This window comes from Alternaria burnsii (genome assembly GCF_013036055.1).
Source record: "Alternaria burnsii strain CBS107.38 chromosome Unknown 752, whole genome shotgun sequence".
NCBI classification, from domain to species: domain Eukaryota; kingdom Fungi; phylum Ascomycota; class Dothideomycetes; order Pleosporales; family Pleosporaceae; genus Alternaria; species Alternaria burnsii.
The window spans coordinates 320,190-338,150 of record NW_024066114.1 but is presented as its reverse complement, the minus strand read 5'-3'; the positions used below and the strand labels follow the sequence as shown (position 1 = coordinate 338,150).

The 17,961-nt window shown below is 51.5% G+C and overlaps 4 protein-coding genes across 4 annotated transcripts; 3 read left to right on the top strand and 1 right to left on the bottom strand.

Moving 5' to 3' along the window:
• Nucleotides 1–423: 423 nt before the first annotated feature.
• On the top strand, nt 424–998 carry GT037_006200 (uncharacterized protein; the record flags this gene model as incomplete). The annotated part of the gene is made up of 3 exons (XM_038931247.1): nt 424–603; nt 667–858; nt 927–998. 3 exons carry the CDS (start codon nt 424–426, stop codon nt 996–998), a joined length of 444 nt encoding a protein of 147 aa, XP_038785744.1.
• A 642-nt stretch (nt 999–1,640) lies between these two features.
• On the bottom strand, nt 1,641–6,564 carry GT037_006199 (ef1g-domain-containing protein; the record flags this gene model as incomplete). The annotated part of the gene is made up of 5 exons (XM_038931246.1): nt 1,641–3,542; nt 5,049–5,323; nt 5,374–6,108; nt 6,282–6,471; nt 6,535–6,564. 5 exons carry the CDS (start codon nt 6,562–6,564, stop codon nt 1,641–1,643), a joined length of 3,132 nt encoding a protein of 1,043 aa, XP_038785743.1.
• Nucleotides 6,565–6,804: 240 nt separating this feature from the next.
• On the top strand, nt 6,805–7,998 carry GT037_006198 (uncharacterized protein; the record flags this gene model as incomplete). Its single annotated transcript, XM_038931245.1, has 2 exons — nt 6,805–7,705; nt 7,907–7,998. The coding sequence occupies 2 exons, from the start codon at nt 6,805–6,807 to the stop codon at nt 7,996–7,998; spliced, it is 993 nt and encodes a 330-aa protein (XP_038785742.1).
• A 3,599-nt stretch (nt 7,999–11,597) lies between these two features.
• Nucleotides 11,598–13,067, top strand: GT037_006197 (uncharacterized protein; the record flags this gene model as incomplete). Its single annotated transcript, XM_038931244.1, has 3 exons — nt 11,598–12,606; nt 12,658–12,930; nt 12,982–13,067. Coding segments are annotated over 3 exons (1,368 nt in total), but the record flags the coding sequence as incomplete, so codon positions are not given.
• Nucleotides 13,068–17,961: the final 4,894 nt, after the last annotated feature.

Sequence of the window (17,961 nt, the reverse complement as noted above, 5' to 3'; positions counted from 1 at the left end):
ATTGCGCAGATAACTTCTCGCTGCTTATACTCAACTCGCGCTTCAGTCCCATCATGTGCCACACGCTCCGCATTAATTTCAGCAATAATGTGAGTACGAAACTTATACTCTAGTTGAGGGGATGTCGTATTGAAAGTGCTTGTAGTAGACTCAGATAGTACCACGGTAACCTCTTACTCAGCCCGGTTCAGGGACGAAACGATGACGGAAAGGTCCGCTGGTCAGCGAACAGCAAATCAGATGCAGATGCAGTCCTCGAAAGAGGTGTAATGCGGTCACTAGCTTTTCCGAGTGATTACTCCGCATCATCATCTGAACTTTGGCGGGTTTGCAACATTTTCGCATTCGTGTACTTCTTAATTTACACACCACGTCAATATGCCCTCCTTCTTACGCCACACGACTGCACGTCGAGGGTCTGCAATGCCGCAACCCAACACAAACGTAGAGACTGGGAGAGTGTCATCCTGGAGGCATCATTTGCTGTATTACTGGATTGCTACTGGCATCGTGGTAGGCTATGCATTCAGTGCAGTTATGACTATCGGAGGACTCAATATACATGAGCTTAACATCATTTATATCACTACGGTATTCATTCCTGTGAGTCACTGACTATCTCTCTTACGGGTGCGAGCTACCTACTTAGGTAGCTAACCGCAACAGGCAAACATTCTCCTTCATGCCCTCACCCACTTCCTGTGGCACCGTCCACGAGCGCGTAACCGCTTCTTACCTCTGACGAGAGGAATTATGAGCTGTGTGACTATTGAAATTTGGGCTGCAGGATGTGTGGGAGTGTTTTATACTATGGATAATGCGATGTGGATTGCAGGATGGTGGTTTATTGGTATACCGGTACGTCCATGAGACCGTAATAGAGACATTCAAGTCATTCGAGGATCAGGCTGACTCTAATGCGCCAGGGTGGGCTCTTGATCATCAATCGAGTTGTTGAGTATGGTATAGAATGGAGGTTAGGATGGCAGGGGAATTGAGTGTTCACGAAGAATGGAAAAGATGTCTTGTCATATGACATCTTAAAGTACCTCAGGGAGGTGAGTGCCTACGAGGGCGCTCATCTTCTATAGGCTATGTGATATAACTTGCCTCGAAGTATACACAGCCTTTCACTTTCTTATCCTATAAACTTATGACACGACGAGCACCTTTTGGACGAGTTTTGCTCTGAGTTCAATACAACACAATCTCCGATCATTCTTAATCCTTGTGTAGAGCAGAAGAGGGAAGAGCATGCGACAGGTCAGTCTAGCGTTGGTTAAACACAATTTCATATCATAATTCTCTATTCCTTACTTTCTTCCTAGAGAAGATATCCTAGAGGTATATACTTGCATTCTTCCAGGAGTGTTCTGTTATGAGGTACAGCAAATACCTATGAGGTAGCTGTTGCCGCACGAGTATACAATCTAAATGGAACAAGCTCCTTCGTAATATTCAGCCACCTGGAAGCCCAACTCACTTGAACCCATATACTCAGAATGCCACCCTAACCGTACCTATCGTACCCCATTATTCATTTTAAAATCCAGAAGAAAGCCAAGGCCTGTACCTAAGAAGCCAAACCAGTTTGCTTCAACTCCACCATCGAACCCTTACGTTTGCAAAATCAGCACTCTCTAGAACCAATAACTCTCACCCGCAGCACTGACCTCAAATTGGCACCCCAAACCCTTTCCAGCCTCTTGCAAAACCTCTTCCCCCTCTCTCAACTCTCTCAGTATCTGTTCCCCAACCAACGGCCCATCCATGAAAGAATCCTTGACATGGATAATGACAATTTTGACACCTTTGAGTGGAGCGTCAAAAGCAGCAGATAGTATGGCGCGGTTATGATCCGCTGAGACTGATGAGAGACCGAGTGCCGCTGGGGCTGAAGGGTGAGAGTGCTGTGGTTCGGCCGTGCCATTTTGATGTTCCTGTCCCTGTTCCTGTATGTGGTTGCAATGTAAAGACTGATGATGCTGAAGTGGAGGAGGGAAGGGAATTGGAGTATTCGTCCCTGTATCTCCTCTCGAAGGCGGAAGATCACTCATAACCTCGTCATCAGTCTGCGAATGGTAGTTAGTCGCCGAGATTGGGGAATCAATTCCTTTGCCCACTCCGCCCAGATAACCACCCATTTTTGCTTTCCGACCGTTCTCGCCTGAGGTGAGGCTGTCGAGTTGGAGTGTATTGTTTGCACCACCACTGGTTCGCTTTCGCTTTTTCCTCTTCTGTAGACGCATCTCTTCTTTTTCGCGCTCGTATTTTTTCTTACTGTCTTTTACCATCTCGGCGAAGCTACTAAGTTCCTCGAGGAGGTGGCGTGGGGCTAGGTGCCCGAACAAGACAGCGTCAGCTTGAGCATTCGTATAAGAAACCTCTATAAATATGCCTTTCAGTATACCGGCGGCGATCTTGGGAGCTGCTTCGCTCCAGATCTGATGAGTGCGAGGCGAAAGAGAAAGAGAATCTGGTTCAACATCTCCGAAAATAAGGATTTCGCGTTTCGGGGTCGTGAGAGTGGACTCTGCGCGGATAAAGTAGGCGGTTGAATCAATTACACAGTGATCTTGGGATATCATTTGCTGGGGCTGGGAGACCGTAACCCCACTGGCTCGTCGACCGGCCTCTGTGCTGCTGTTAAAACCGGGAGTGCCGGGTGCGCTTTGCGTTGCTACAGAGAAGCTCATCGAGCGACCTTCTTGGCCGTCTGATTGTCCGTACGGCTGAGAAGTATTTGAGTGCTGTAAACTTGATGTCTCCAGTAGATTGGCGTTTGATCCGCGGTGTACATGGCCCGGGCCTTGCATGCAGTGACCATGACTTACTTTGAAGCCTTTGACCCCAAGACCATCACACACCTCGATGTACCCTCTTGAACTTCCTTCACCCAGGGCAATGTTACCGCCTTCTGCAAGCCGCTGGAATGTCACAAGACCCACCCCTCCATCTTCGTCGGTAAGGTTAGGCCAAATGATGTTATTAAAGATGTGGTTCTTGATGGCGTTGACAGTGAACGGTAGCGCTGCTAGTCGCTTGGGTCGTGATGTATTATGAAAAGCTGCTGTATTGATGACGAAGCCTGACACATGGTCCAGATGTGGATGGGTGATGAGGTATGTCGAAATATGCTCCCTGACAACGTGAAGCGCATTTGCTCTAGCGCTCTGATGAGGAAAAGGCAAACCCGCGAATGCACCGTTTTGCAATGTGGTGATCGTAACTGGTAATTCGTGCTCAGAATCCGGTGTCTCAGCCCCAGAGTCATCATCGGAGAGTGAGACATGCGCGGTGCCTGGTGACGGCGACTCAGTGTGGAGGTCAATTACATTTCCATTGCCATTGTTAGCCCGCGAGGTCGGTAATGATGGATCTGGGTCAGAGACGAGTGGAAAATCCCTCCCAAGTATTCGGGTTATTGATGCAAGATGGGAGCCTGCATCTACGGCTATGACGGAATTTTTCGCCCAGTTCGTTGCGGTCGATCGGACGAGGAAGCCTGTGACATTGTCTTCGCTTGGTCCACCTCCAGAGCCCTGTTAGTATTAGCTTTGATGGCTAGATAGATAAGTGGCCGTCAGGCTGTATAAATTAGGACATCCCATGTAAAGTACATGACTATGCACCTAGACACATCAATAACCACAAACACAAGCACCACTTACCAAACAAATCACTTGAATCGCGGGTTCTCCTGCATTTCCAGAAGACCTCCTCACCACTCTCCCACTATCCTCTTTCATCCCCTTAGCGTTCCTGCTCTTCTTTTCTTCCAGCTCTCTTGTCAGATGTTTCCAGTCTCGTCTTTTCGCAACCTCGTCCGTAGACCTGCAAGCCCCAAAGCAACGATCGCAGGAAACTTATCTCAGTTACGAGACGTCTAATATCCTCACTCTTTAACAAGGCCACTTCCGCAGTCCAATCTCACGTGTTCTTCTCACGATTTGCTGTTGGCGCCTAGAGGAAGCAACAATATCTATTTCTCTTCGGCGCAGCAGCAACAATTCTTTAAAAGGCGAACAACTCTCTCCTCTCGTCGCTAGAGCTCCCAGGTCCCCGTAGCGGAAATCGTTACGTTACACGGCGTGAACGACAGATGATGTGGCTGTCCGTTCCTTCGTTCGTCCGGATTCCGATCCACCAACAGTCGACGCAGGAGGCCGGACTTCCCTGAGCAACGATTGCGTCGCCTTAGTCTTCGGGTCCCGTCTCCAGATCTTTCTCTCCTTGCGCGACAAAAAAAGAAAATGTGTGCACGCGATCTCGGTTTGTTGTTGCAGGTATGACGACAGAACGAACGCGCTGCTTGTTCCTTCCAAGGTAGGAGATTTGCCCCGATCGGATGTAGCAGCTGCAGCGCGGCTGTGCGCTGCGATGCGAAATGTCACCGTATTAGTACCGCTGCAGCACCGTAACTTTCGGCGCCTGTGGTCGCAAAGATCAAGAAGATGGAAATCGAGGACTCGAGGAACAAAGGCCATGCATGTCACCTTATGCGCGCCGCCTGCGCCGTCTGTCTTGTCCAGCCTTTGCTCTCGACCGCTTCGGCGGTTGGCTAGAGCTACTTCCCTTGTCCCCCTCTCAACCAATGATAGGCTCGGTTCGATAAGCTACGACTGTTGTTGGCCCCGCCCAGGCCGAGCCCAGATCTGGGGTTTGGCGAACACCTGACAGCTTCTAGGCAACGCAGTGTCATGGTAGACCAATTTCCCAGCTTTTGTTGAGTGCGCAATCAACAAGGCACCTGTGTGGAAGAAGACGTCACATGCATGTTGGTCTAGCATACGAGACAGCAAAGTAGACGCACAAAGGGCATCACAGCATGAAGGCAAAAATATGTGTTGGGTATCATGAACTTCTTGTGCAGCATTTTGAGCCTCTAACGGGCCATGGCAGTATCGCTGATCCACCAAGGGCTGCCCAGCGTGATCTCATGAATCCTCATCCGTCATCCTATCCCTACCCATGCCAGTTCGTAAATCATCCGCATCATAAATCAAAGCAACCACTTCAGAAAGAAAGCGAAGCGTTTACTTGAACACCTTGCCGTCGGCCCACTCGTAGGTCTTACCGTTGACCTCGATGGGCTTGTCCCACGACCACTGGTCGTTGACGAACTCCTTGTCCTCGGGCTTGGTGGGGTCGAGCTTGGTGAACTCGTAGCTCTCGACATCGGGAGCGACGTCGAAGGCGGGGAGAGCCTCCTGGCCACGGACGACGAACGCACCGGTGACAACGGAGTCGTTGGTTACTCCGTATACGGAGCAGCAGCCGAAGAGGTACTTGCGGCTGGCCTCGAGACGAGTGAAGAAACCACCTGAATCAATTAGCAAGTAGATCATTTACAACCAGGACAAGTCAACTTACCAATCAAGTTGGCGGTCATGAAGGTCATGGTCAACTCATCGTTGTACTTGTAGTCAACCTTGTAGATGGAGTACTCCTCGAAGTTGGCGTTCTCCCAGAACCAGGGGAGGGCAACCTCACGAGTCTCCTCGTTGGAGTACTTGCGCTTCCAGTCGTCAAGGACGAATGTAGCCCTGGGAAGGGCCTCGAGAGGGTGCTTGGGCTTGGGGGCAGGTGGGGCCTCCTCCTCTTCAGCCTCCTCTTGCTTGGGCTTGGGGGCGGCCTTGGGCTGCTCCTTCTTCTTCTCACCACCCTCCTTCTTTGGTGCAACGTTCTTCAATGCCTCGGAGATGAACTCAAGCTTGGGGGCGACAGCAGAGTAGCTGGACTGGTTGTAGACGGTCTCGTACCAACGGGTAGTGTTGGGGTTGGAGTCGCGCCACTGCTTGTCGAAGAAGTACTGGAAGCCGCGGGCAAGGATGCTGGCAGCGAAGATGTCGGCAAGAGTCAGACGCTCACCAACAAGGTAGGTGTGTGTAAGAAGGTGCTCCTCAATGACGTGAACAGCCTTGAGAGCGGCCTTCTGTGACTCGTCGACGTTCTTCTTGTTGTAAGGGTCGCGGCCGAGAATAGGGCGGAACCAGCCACCGAGGGGAGAGAGAACCTCAGTGTTGGCGAAGGACATCCATCGCAGGATGGTGGCGTAGTCCTGCTTGGTCTTGCCGAGAAGGCTGGTCTTCTCGTTCTGGGAGGCAACTGCAATCGGTCAGCTCTGAGTCACCAGCAAAGTCTGGACGAACGGTAGGATGATTGTGGACGCAAATCAGAATAGTAAGTTTTCAACAATAGTTTTCAGACAGGGATAACTGAATGATAACATTCGACATCATATTACGCAGGAAGGAGCAAACAGGCGGGGTAGCACTTACGGTAGACAGCGATGGCGATGCACTCAGAGAGGACAAAGCCGTCAGCGCCCTCGAATGTAGGGACCTTGCCGAGCTTGTTGAGCTTCAGGTAGTCCTCAGAGACACCCTTGGCAGGCTCGGTGTCGACAAACTCGATGTCGAGACCATTCTCCTTCGCGACGGCCAGGAGAGAGGTGGTACGCGGGTTACCCTGTTGGCTCGCTGTTAGGACTCATTGCAGTGCAGTTTCGCGTTTGTGGGTGCGGTAACGTACCGAGTAACTGTAGAGCTTTCCGAAAGACATGATTGTAGAGTTAACCGTGGTTGAGCAGAACAATCAGTGTGTGGAAGCAGGTGTTGATGAAGAAAAAAGGCTGGTTGGGCTGCGGGGCAGTAGGAAATCTGCTGTGCACAGTCCACCATAATTTCAGCCTAGGCGCTAAGCATTTGCATGTGGCTCGTGCAGCGCTCGTCGTCAGTTTACGGCAGGTGGCAGTCCTTTGAGAGCGCTACCACGGCGCATTCCCCATCCATCAGAGGAGCAATGGCAAGCAGGGAGATCTCACGGAGTCTATGGAGGGCGGTCGATGCCCTGGGAAGCCGACCACGACCTCAATGCGAACGGACGATTCGATATGCTCAGCGGAGCTTTCAGCCCACAACGCGGCGATGCATCTCGACAACGACCGCACGGCGTGCAGAGGTCTCAGAAGAAGAGCTACGTGAGCCATTCACAGCGGCACCCGAGATCGACTTTGAGAGCACCGCCAGTAGCGCAGGAAAAAGCGACAAAAAGATTAACCTCGGGGCACTACGTGTTGTCCCAGCATCGCCCTCCTACTTCAGCGCAAAGCCTACGTTCACCGACGACTTCCTCTCCCTCTCTGCTCTCCTTCGAAAGGTCGCTACACTACCCGTCATACCGCCCGCCGAAGCACCCAAAGTGGCGTGGAAGACAATCGAGCAGTACCGCATCATGACCAACGAACCAGTAAAGACGGCGCGTTATCACAGGATGTTGCAGATATTGCGGAGACTGAACTGCATTCACCCCTCCCTCATGCCCGATGAGGTTGTGCAGGCAATGCTACGGTACAAGAAGCCTAACCAGCCTGGTGACATTGTCCCGAAGCCTGGCGTGATTGATGAGCTTGGACGTGCCAAGGGTGTCGGGCGGAGAAAGACATCTTCTGCTGTGGCATGGCTGGTAGAAGGTGAAGGTGAGGTACTGGTCAACGGCAAGTCCCTCTCGGAGTTCTTTGGAAGGCTACACCACCGCGAGAGCGCTGTGTGGGCACTCAAAGCTACCCAGCGTCTTGACAAGTACAACGTCTTTGCTTTGGTGCAGGGTGGTGGCCTGACTGGTCAGGCGGAAGCAATGACCCTGGCCGTAGCGAAATCATTGCTGGTCCATGAGCCGGCGCTGAAGCCTGCGCTACGACGAGGTAAGTCGATATTTCTTTGTCTGTGGGTTTGTTAAACCCAGCTCTGCTTTTTCTGTCGTTCCGTAAGCATTGTCAATGCAGCCCTTGTGTCTGACACATGCCCTTGTCTACCCACGCCTCAAAACGCTGCCAAATAACCCTGGATGATCCCAAACATGTCTCGCCTGCGCATGCCGGACCCAATTGCTGACTGCTTCTTAGCTGGAACCATAACACGCGATCCAAGGAAGGTGGAGAGGAAGAAGCCAGGCCACGTCAAGGCACGTAAGATGCCCACCTGGGTCAAGCGATAAGAGGCTACTTCTGTATGTTTTGTGCTTGTATCGCTGGTCATATGCAGATTTAGCATAGGTGAATGTACGATGAGACATTTCAAGAAGCGACCTTTAGGATTTTCTTCGATCTCGTCGTCCATGTCTGCGCAGGTGGTGTCGGCCTTACACTGTCCGCATTAAAAGCGCTTTTAATGCTCCGTACCGGTGTGCATGGAACAGGGTGCTACAGGCACAACACGTGGAAAGATGCCCAGATCTTGCCCTGAATGTCAACGTCGCAAACCTAGACAGCCATGTGCGTATACGATCCTCATCTCTGGCGGCGTTACCCGTACAGGGCAATGCCTCTCAATCAATTGTGTCCTTGACTCCAGGACGCGTGAGGCCTTGAACCTTGTGCTGGTCTGCCCTGTTCACCGTGCTTCTGTCCCGGTTCAGTATCATCTCAAGCAAGCATCCTGGCACAACCTTGCCCGCGCTGCTGGTTGTTATTGCTTTCTCGGTCCGTTCCTGGCAGCTTCTGACAGCTGTCTAACTAAGATGAAGAGAATATTCATTGCATGAATGGCTGCGCCACCACCAGCACTTAGTATTGATGCGATCTTTGAGGTATTGTTGATTTGCTTGTGTTTGCGCTCGGACTCGGACTCGCGTTTATGACTGCTTTTCGACAAGTGCCTCGAGACGGTCAAGATTTGCATTGCAAGTCCTGTAACAGCGACAGAAAGTCACTCCAGTGATTATTGCCGGTGGCACATGGAACCAAAGTGATGGAATGGCCGGAAGATAGCGAGCGAAGAGGTGTGAAGATCCTCCCTGACTCGTTTCAAGATGTTCTATTTTAGACGTGGTCATAGGGCGGCCAATGATCTTTTAACCTGAACGTCTGTGCTATATCCGCTCGCATTTGCGTCTCGGTCGCTCCGGATCATGTCGCAGAAAAACGTTACGTAGCTGAAGGCATATATGAGGAGATTTACGCTAGAAAGAAGGCTGCCGTTTGGATCTCCGTTGAGGATGGGAGCTCCTTGTTTGACCTCCTTGTCGCGTGTCCCGCGTGACGCGCAAACGGTGCACCACGGCACTTGCCCGAGACTTTCCCTGGTGGTTGCAGCTGCGAACGAGTCAAGTGTTTGTCGAACAAAGTGAAACCTTCTCGAAGCATGTTCGCCATGGTCCTTGATCATTTCACGAAGCGCGGTGGTGGAGGTTGATGCGGCAGCCAGGGCCACTTGATGATCGCCATCCGTGCCGAATGACGCACTCGTCTGGGCTGTGATCGCACGAAAGTGGGCAAGTTGAACGACAATGGTTTCGTGACGCGATGGCTGTGTCCTGCAAAGCCATGCTGTGCACCTTCGCTGAGCTTCCAGAAGGCTACAATCTTCCGAGTGCACGTGGACGGACATTCATGATGAGACGGTCCGGGCACAGGAGCGCGCGAGGCGTGTGGCGCGCCAGAGCGTGCAATGCAAGTGTCAGTGACAGTGTAAGGCGCCCTCTTAGCCTGGAATAAACGGGCGGTGGTCAGTGTTTTGCAGTGTGCCGTGTTGAGGAGATGACGGAAGGTTCACGGCAAGAACCAGTGAGGTTTGCCGGCAGGAGCGACCGAGATGGCGCTAGCCCCACTGCACCGCAGACGTAAGATTCGAGGAGTCGCAGCGTGGAGAGATATCGCGAGGTCGCAGCTTGAGTATGGATGGGTTGCGCCAGTCAATGATTCTGAAAGGGAAGGTCCCTATTCGCAGGATCAGGATCGACGAGTGAGGCTGATGGGTGAAGTGGCCTAAGGCAAGATCGACCACAGGCGAGAGACCCCTGCCCGTGGACGGGAACTTGCATCGTTGCAGAGATGAAAGGACAGATCGAGTTTGGAGCCCGAGATAGCCCCTAAACTTTCTCTCACACCTGTCAGCACCTACCTACACGAGACACTGCCGACCATGAGGCTATCCAGGTTCGACATCGGTTTGGTGATTTGGCAGCAGGAGACGACGCAGGCGCGCTTCATGAACCGAACAACGCCCTGCTGCGTGAAACAGGTCGGAAACGCACTCGTCGAGGTTAGTCTTCCCACGGTGCGCCGGGCCCTTTTGTCATCAAGCTCTTCACGCGTACTGGCGGACAAATGCCATGCGTCGCGTGGTCACTGTCCTGCTGCCAAGACCAGCTGGGTGAGAGGAGGAGTTCCTGGGCCAGCGACCTGCGACATTTGGCCGCTGTGGAGCCGCGAGGCGGGAAACGCCATCTGGTTGCGCCGAGGAGAGACGGAAGAGAGGCCACGATGAAGTTGCTGGCTTTTGTCATCGTGCCGCTGACAGTGTCGTCGTCCCGGCTGCATCCAGTGGTGGTCACGCAGAGCAAACGCGATGATGCCCTGCAGTGTGGCTGCCCAGACGCCTGCAGATCCACCATGGGCGATCCGTTACCATGGCGGACAGGGTATCGCTAGCCCCGCCCTGGCCATATCGGAAATCGGAGACTTCGCATGGTCGCTGTCATTCAGAGCTCATGGAGTCGTCTTACTCGTCAGCCCTCGCTCGCCCGACCTGCAGCCACACCCACTTCTCAGGTACCCACCATTGTTTTCTCCTCTAGCTTCAACACCCCGGTCCAAGCATTTACAGTCTGTTCGCCGGCGTGGCTTGTGAACTACTTCCTTTTTGCTTCCCACACTGCCCGATGCTCTCCCAATGTAGCGTTTCTGCATCACTTCCCGCCCACCTCTCCTCCTGCCCTCATTCAGCCTGGCTGCCATCGCATCGCCGACCACACCACCCCCACATGCACCCTGGTGAGCATCTTCGGCAGAAGTGAACTGACGTCGAGCTCACACGGGCGCCATTGCTCCTCTCCTCTCGACTCTTATAATAGAGCCTTTCTGTCTTCTCTACCCGTGGGCAAGTGCATGCGATTACAAATTTACCATCCGTCGCACTTTCTGTCTGGTCTCGGACCGAACGCTTCATTCGTCTCTGCATGTACTCCTGCTCGCCCAGTGCGCTCCAAGACACTGTATCGTGAAGAACGCCAGCGTACGTTTAGGCCGTTGAGCTACCGCAACGCAGACGTTAGATTGTTTGAGACCATCTCCTAGCCCGGCCTCTACTCCGTCCGACTCGTTGGAACACTGATCTGTTTGCAAGGACTACCCTTCAAACATCTCACGCATAAGCGTCGCCTCACCACCAGCCCGTCGCTCACAGGGTTCTCCACGCCTGCAGTTACCGGACAATTTCGCTGTCATCTAGTGGCTACGTGTTTAGCTGATCCACACTACGCACACATTTTCTCCAACATTACCGCATCGGGAGGACCAATCCCGGACCTCAGAGCATTGCATTGCAGTCATCTTCCTGCAGCTAAAGCGAGGATATCCTGGTGGCCGGCCGAGGCTCTTGCGCGAGCTTCTTTTCCTGCATCATTGGGCTCCATTGGCCGCTCGCCGACGCGTCAGGGCTGTGTTTATATCCAAACCATCTGGACCTTGGAGCATCTCTTCTTCCAATTTCGGACGTCATACATCTACCACCATTGGCCCACATCAACCATCAACTCTTTCTGGTCCTTCCACGCATCCCGCCAAAAGACGCATCTCTTACGCACCTCTCCATCAGTCCGCGCATACCTCGACGACACTTGCGCCCTCGCTTCTCCACCTCTTGCGCCGGCCCTCCATCACCTACATCCCGCAAGCCTGCAAGCTGGCCAATTACGCGACGCCGCCAGTCTCGCCCTTGGGGTACCGGGCTCTCGAACCGCCCTTCAGTCTGCAGTACAAAGGCGGGCTGGTTGGGATGGACAATGACCGCCGGCCACGGCATACTCCCTCAGGTTACGCGAGCCAGCAAGGCACGCTCCTTCCACCACAGGCGTCGTATCCAGTGGTAAGCGCACCCGATCGCTTCAGGCAGCCGCCCTTGACAGCTCCTGCCCCACCTACCTCCGTCCCCTCTTCCGGAAGTCGCGCCAGCTCTCAGAGTTACGGTTACGCTTACGGTGAAGGTGCACAGTTTGGCTCATCGATTCAAGCATCCCCCGTAGCCTATGCCACCCAGGACTATGCTGCCGAACAGCAACAACAGGCTCAGCGTGCACCCCAGCAGTACTCGCCCTACGGCCAGAACATAATGTACAGCGTGCCCGGCGCCCAGGCTTCGGCGCAAGCCTCGTCGCAGTATGAGCCTGTGGAACAGTACCAGCAGAATAGGGACTCGGCTATACAGGTCCTGAGCACCGGCTTTGGCGTGGCACAACCGCAGTACTATGAGAGTGGGCCCACGAGCGCACCTGCCTCTGCCATCGCGGCGCAAAACGTTCCTTCTCAGTATCCTTCGTTAGGTTATTCAGCACCGCAAGCCCAGGTCGGCCGAGAAGCACTTGCGCCTGCCTACTCTGCCGCTGGCATGACGGACCCCCATCAGGCGCCCTCTCAAGGGGCCTACTCCCAGGGCAACTACAGCGAGCCCCAGCCAAACAGTGGCAATGAGTACGACGACTTTTACAGAAACTACCAGAACGAGCTCAAGAAGACATTTGAGCATGTACGTGACGGTCGCCTCAGCGAAGCCGGAACACTGCTCTTTAGAATGTCCGACTGGCTACTGCATTGGGCTGAGACGCTGGGTAAGTTCTCCAGTGCCCACAGTATCGAGCGAGCAGCTGAGTTGACCGCAGCAGGCCTAGTACGCGACGACGAAACCTACTACCAGCAGCGTTTGCAGTTGTGGGAAGAATTCAACACCTGCTGGCTCACTACACTGCAAAAGCAGAAGACCATGACGCAGGAAATGACCACGACGGGCCAGCGACCACAACCGCCAAAATCGCTGATCGACTATGAGTTTCTTGAGAAGATGGGCACCCAACTCGTCAAGAATTGCGACGCCATGGAGAAGCACGGTCTTGTTGACTACCAAATGGGTGTATGGGAAGAGGAAATCGTAGCGAGTCAGTACCACATCGCGTCTGCTCCCCAAGCACCTTGCTAACGTTGCGCAGTGTTGACTTCCTGCATGGACCTCCTCGAAGAAGTCGGCGCTGGTCCCTCAGTACAACGACCTACGTCTACCGCGCGCCGGCGGTGATCTTAGCAATCTCAAGTTACGGTGATCTGCTTGATGGCGTATCGCAGTGCCGCTCCCGAGCGCCATCGAGGCGGCGCATTGACACTCATCTCGAGAGGCTTGCTACACGTCGTCCCCGCACACGCTTGCGTCCGCACCGTGCGCTCACTGGAGCGCAGTCATCACGACAAGAATTGCTTCTTTTTGTACATATATCGTTCATGGGGCGTATTCTTACATTGGTTTCTTTTGGCAGTCATGGAGAGGGTCAAGGTATCAGCCGCTTGCTGTGGAAGTCAATCTGCATCGGTTTTCCTTATGTCAAACACTTGCATCCACGGTTCTCTCCTAGCTGTTCAGCATTTCTGCTTCCTTTCACGTCATTACGTTTCTTTTGTAGCCTTTTGGCTTTGCTCGGTTTTTCTCTCATATCCGCATTTGGAAAAAAGTGGGGAGATCTTATGGAATGAACGCAATGGCATGCATGGTTCATGTTCACGACATGGATATATGCATCTACGAGCATTTGGACATGCTTGCTTTCGCTGTTGGGTTTTGGTGCAGGAAAAGATGATCCGGCGCGGGCGCTTGGGGTATTTCATGGGGTATATGATGATGCACGGGTTAATGAGGTGGAACACAATCGATAGAGCCGAGACGAATGCATGTGGATACACCGGATCACCCTTGCGCCCTCGCAGCTTCCGGTGAAAACGTAACGCAGGAACTAGAAACCTCGATCAAACCAAGTATCTCTTCTCGGTATTGGGCGGCAACGATATAGTTCTGTGAGCCTGAGAAGGTAGGGCGCGAACGCCAGCTGTCATGCGTGGTCGGGTTCCTGGGTCTGCTGCATCGACGTGGTTGGGCAGCAACTGTAGTATAGGATTGAATTTGTACTAGAATTACATGCTTCGTTGCAAACATCCTTGTACCCCGAGGTAAACTGAAGTGATGTTCTGAAGGATTAGGCGTTGTTGAGTCACTCTTCCAAGGTTCAGTGGTGCCTCCCTTGTCATGCTTGTCAACAGGGATATTCGTTCCTTCTCGCCTCACGATACCGATCTCGACTCCACCCGCAGACGCCATCGCAGCCTCGTACATTGACAGATGCGAGAATCCGCCGCGGCTGATTACCATTCGACGCCTTGGACCGAGAGAGTGATGGCGATCATGTGCGGCGACTTGGCGACGCTATGTTCGTGTCTCATGCATGGCTCCAGGCTTTCGCGGCTGTCAAAAGCAAGATCTGACCTGGAGCTACGGGAACAGAAAACCGGATCGACAGGCGCCACAATCATCGCTAACAAGCGAGTCTAGCTGATCATATCTTATCACAAGGACCTTAAGACCTTGCTGCGCATCATGGCGCCCGGCTATCGAACATTGACGACGATCATACAATATCAGAATATAGTTGCCATATCTCCAATACTTGCCGCTAGGCCCTACTTGGGCAATGGCGCTTACAGTTTTATAAATCATCTTCAAACAGGTCCGTTCGCATTGAAATCAAGCAATGTAGAGCACGCAGTGGCTACCATCGTGTGTAGCGCTGCCTCAGCACTGCTCCGCCTACTTTGATACTCTGTCCCAACGATGTCGATATACCCTAGCATCATGCATGCGCTGTTTCCGAGGTACGCACCTGTTTTCGCGATAAGCTGAAGTCATCACTCTCGCATTCTTTAGCCACCGGAACGCCTCGATCCAGCAACCAGATCACCACCAATGATTGCGCAGCCGAGGACCCTAAAGGCGGGAGACGACCGGCTCGTCTCCCTGGTTCTGGGAGCACATCAGCTCCTCCATCGTACATGAACGCCGAAGTAGCAGCGAGGGTGGCTACATTGGACGCCTTCGATTCTGCAGCCATCTCTGACATATCGCGACACGGCTTTTTGCACAAGCCTGCACAACTGCCCGTAACAATGAAACGGCACTTTTTCCACATGCGCGACAAGGACGGAACGCGTCCTGCCGAGCGTATGAGGCTGCATACCACACGTAATGCAAGGGCACAATTATTCAGGCTGCACATCCTTTTTTGTCGAATCAAACTTGTACCAGACCGACTCGTAATCTCAACGTGACAGCACTACGAAACTTGAGAAATGCAAGCCTTCACGGCTTCTCGAACATCTGGCTACACAAGGGATTGTGGGACCTTGCACTATTGTGGCGTGTCAACACAACCCACCCATTCAGAAAATGCCACCTCACATTTACCCAGCACACTGGTAGCCATTCAGCATTCTTGTTCTGCTGCGCATGATTACTACGAAACGACCATTGCTTCGATTCAACGATACTGTTCTGCTTTGGCTTGCCCGTCCGACCTTCCCAACATCTGGCAAGCGACTACGACGTGCTCATAGTGGATTGTTGAGGAACAACAATGCCATGCTTATGCTCCCTACATGTTGCACAGAAAATAGTGCGAATATGACATCCACGGCCAGCTACAAAGTAGCATACATCTCTGGCGATCCATGTTCGTAAGCTATCAGCTATAACATGTGGGCGTAGCAGCCACCAGGCACATAGCCTAGCTGTTGTAGTCCCCAGTGCTGCAGGGCAAAGTAGGCGTGCGTCGGGAAATTACTTGTTGTACCCGCGTCGCCGCATTGCGACATTTGTAAAGAGGGCTTTTTTTGTTGGCAACGAGATGCTTCCGGCAGTTACATGCTTCGTGTTCGCACAGCGCGTCAACCGCAGAGCTCAAAGGCGTTGAGAAGGATGTAATCCACATTTTGTATGGCAACAAACAGCGTAGTGCTTTGTCAGGAGTGTAAGTTACTTCTAGTACTGGTTTCTATGTGGCTTGAGCAACTCTTCGGAATGCTCTAGCAATCGATGGATGTGCTCCCGGAAACTTGGACCCCTCACATCGTACGCTTGTCCAGTGTGTAAACTTTGCATCTCAAATTCTCGGATGCACATATTCACCAGCATCCTCCTACTTTGCTTTTATCAACACAATTACAACTGTTCATCTCTCTGAATTATGCATAGGGTCGTTCAATAGGTTTCTGTTATCTCTTCCGGAACATAATAATAATACAATTAGATCATTTGTTGTTTTTCAAAGCCTGCTTTAACAACCAGGGACATGTAGTGTCGTAGTATAGTCGTAGGAAACCCAGCCCGGCTTCTCTTCAGGATCACGCCTATAACTACTTCTGAATCCTATCATCCTCAATATACCAACAAAGTAAATCATGCTTGCTGTGGTAGCCAAGTAGATAGGAACAAGAATATAAACAGGAACGTACTGTAGCTAGTGTTTTCGCTATATTGTTCATTATGCGTCATTAACATTGAGATGCTATCAGCGCGAAGTCGTACATGAACACCTCAACAGGAGTAAAAGACAACACTTTTCCACTCGAATACTCATCAGAAGAAATCCTTATCTTACCATGTGTATTCACTCTCTACTTTCAACTCAAGGAAGAAGTACCATACGCTTCAACAACATCGCGTCTTCGTCTCGTCTAAAACCAAATATACCATTTACCATATGTAACTTCCCATTGTGCTGTTTATCTAAGATCAGCGTTGCTAGATCAACATCAATGTGACATCAACTATAAGCTTATCAAGTGCGAAATTGACAGAAGACATTCTTATTCTGCTTTCTCGTCTCGAAAGCTTCTAATATCGGCTATGTGACTTCGTCCTTCTTTAGACCAAGACATACCACCGTTAACAACATTTTGGTCTTCTCTTCTTGTCCTAAATGATGCCATTTTGATAATTTGTGGGTAGGTTGTAGTATACGATCATATGAAGACACCTTTTTTACTTTATTTTCCTAGAAGATATCAACAAGAGTGAACGCCTCTGCCTGGTTTTGAAAGAAAAGCAGCACGCAGTTATGTTTCCTAGTACTTTTTCCCTTCGTCTAAGGAAAAGGTAAATGAGCTCTGTATGCGCTGTCGCTCTCTATGTCTAGAAGATAAGTGGAAGCTGAGCATGCATATGAACCCTTCTTCCGACGAAATCTACCCTTCATCGATTCTACGGAGTTTATGCCTTTCTTTCCATGTATTTTCTACTCGATTTGAGGTGTCGAACAATCAATTGATAGCTGTTCTTCATCAACTCCATGCTCCTCACACTTTTACAATCACCGCCACACCCGCCTTGTGCGACGAAAAGGTGGAGAAGGATGCTGTATGTGCTGTGTACACGAAGAATGAAAACAAGGTGGAGTAGGTCGTGTGCCGACATAAAGTCGAAGTTGTTGGCTTCTATTTGTGGTCGAGGTCTCGCTGCTTCTTTCTAGTGATGGTGTAGAGTATCGAAATAGAGTATGCTAACCTATGTGTCAGAAGCCGAAGAACAGGAAGATCAAGCCAAGAAGGACAGCATAATGCAGATTCATATAGAGAACATGCGGGCGAAGACGAAAGAAGTCGTCGATATGATTATATCCTAAAAATCTTCGATTTTCTTTAATTGTTTCGAGAACGTAGTTGTGGCAAGACAGTACTTCTGAATACATGAAAAGCAGCTTCCCTCTACTTATCAGTCGAAAAGGTCGGCAAAAAAGATGTAGTATACAAAACAAAAAGCATACTCCTCCGGGAAGGCTCGAACTTCCAACCTCCTGATAGCCACTGGTGTAACAGTCAGACGCGCTATCCAATTGCGCCACAGAGGATTTGTTCTGAGAACATGTAAAACATGATCTCATGTCATGGGGGTGGTTTCAAAGCATAGAGTCGGCCCCACACTCCCATTAAGACAGCTAGTAATTGCTACATGCTTGCTGAGTTTTGGTATCAAACACAATGACCCTGCTTCTCATAAATTGTATTTTGCAGATCTCTTTGTTCAGTGTTCCCACAACGATGTGCCTATCCACGCACAATAATGATTGAGGACGTACTCAGAACATGCGTTGTTT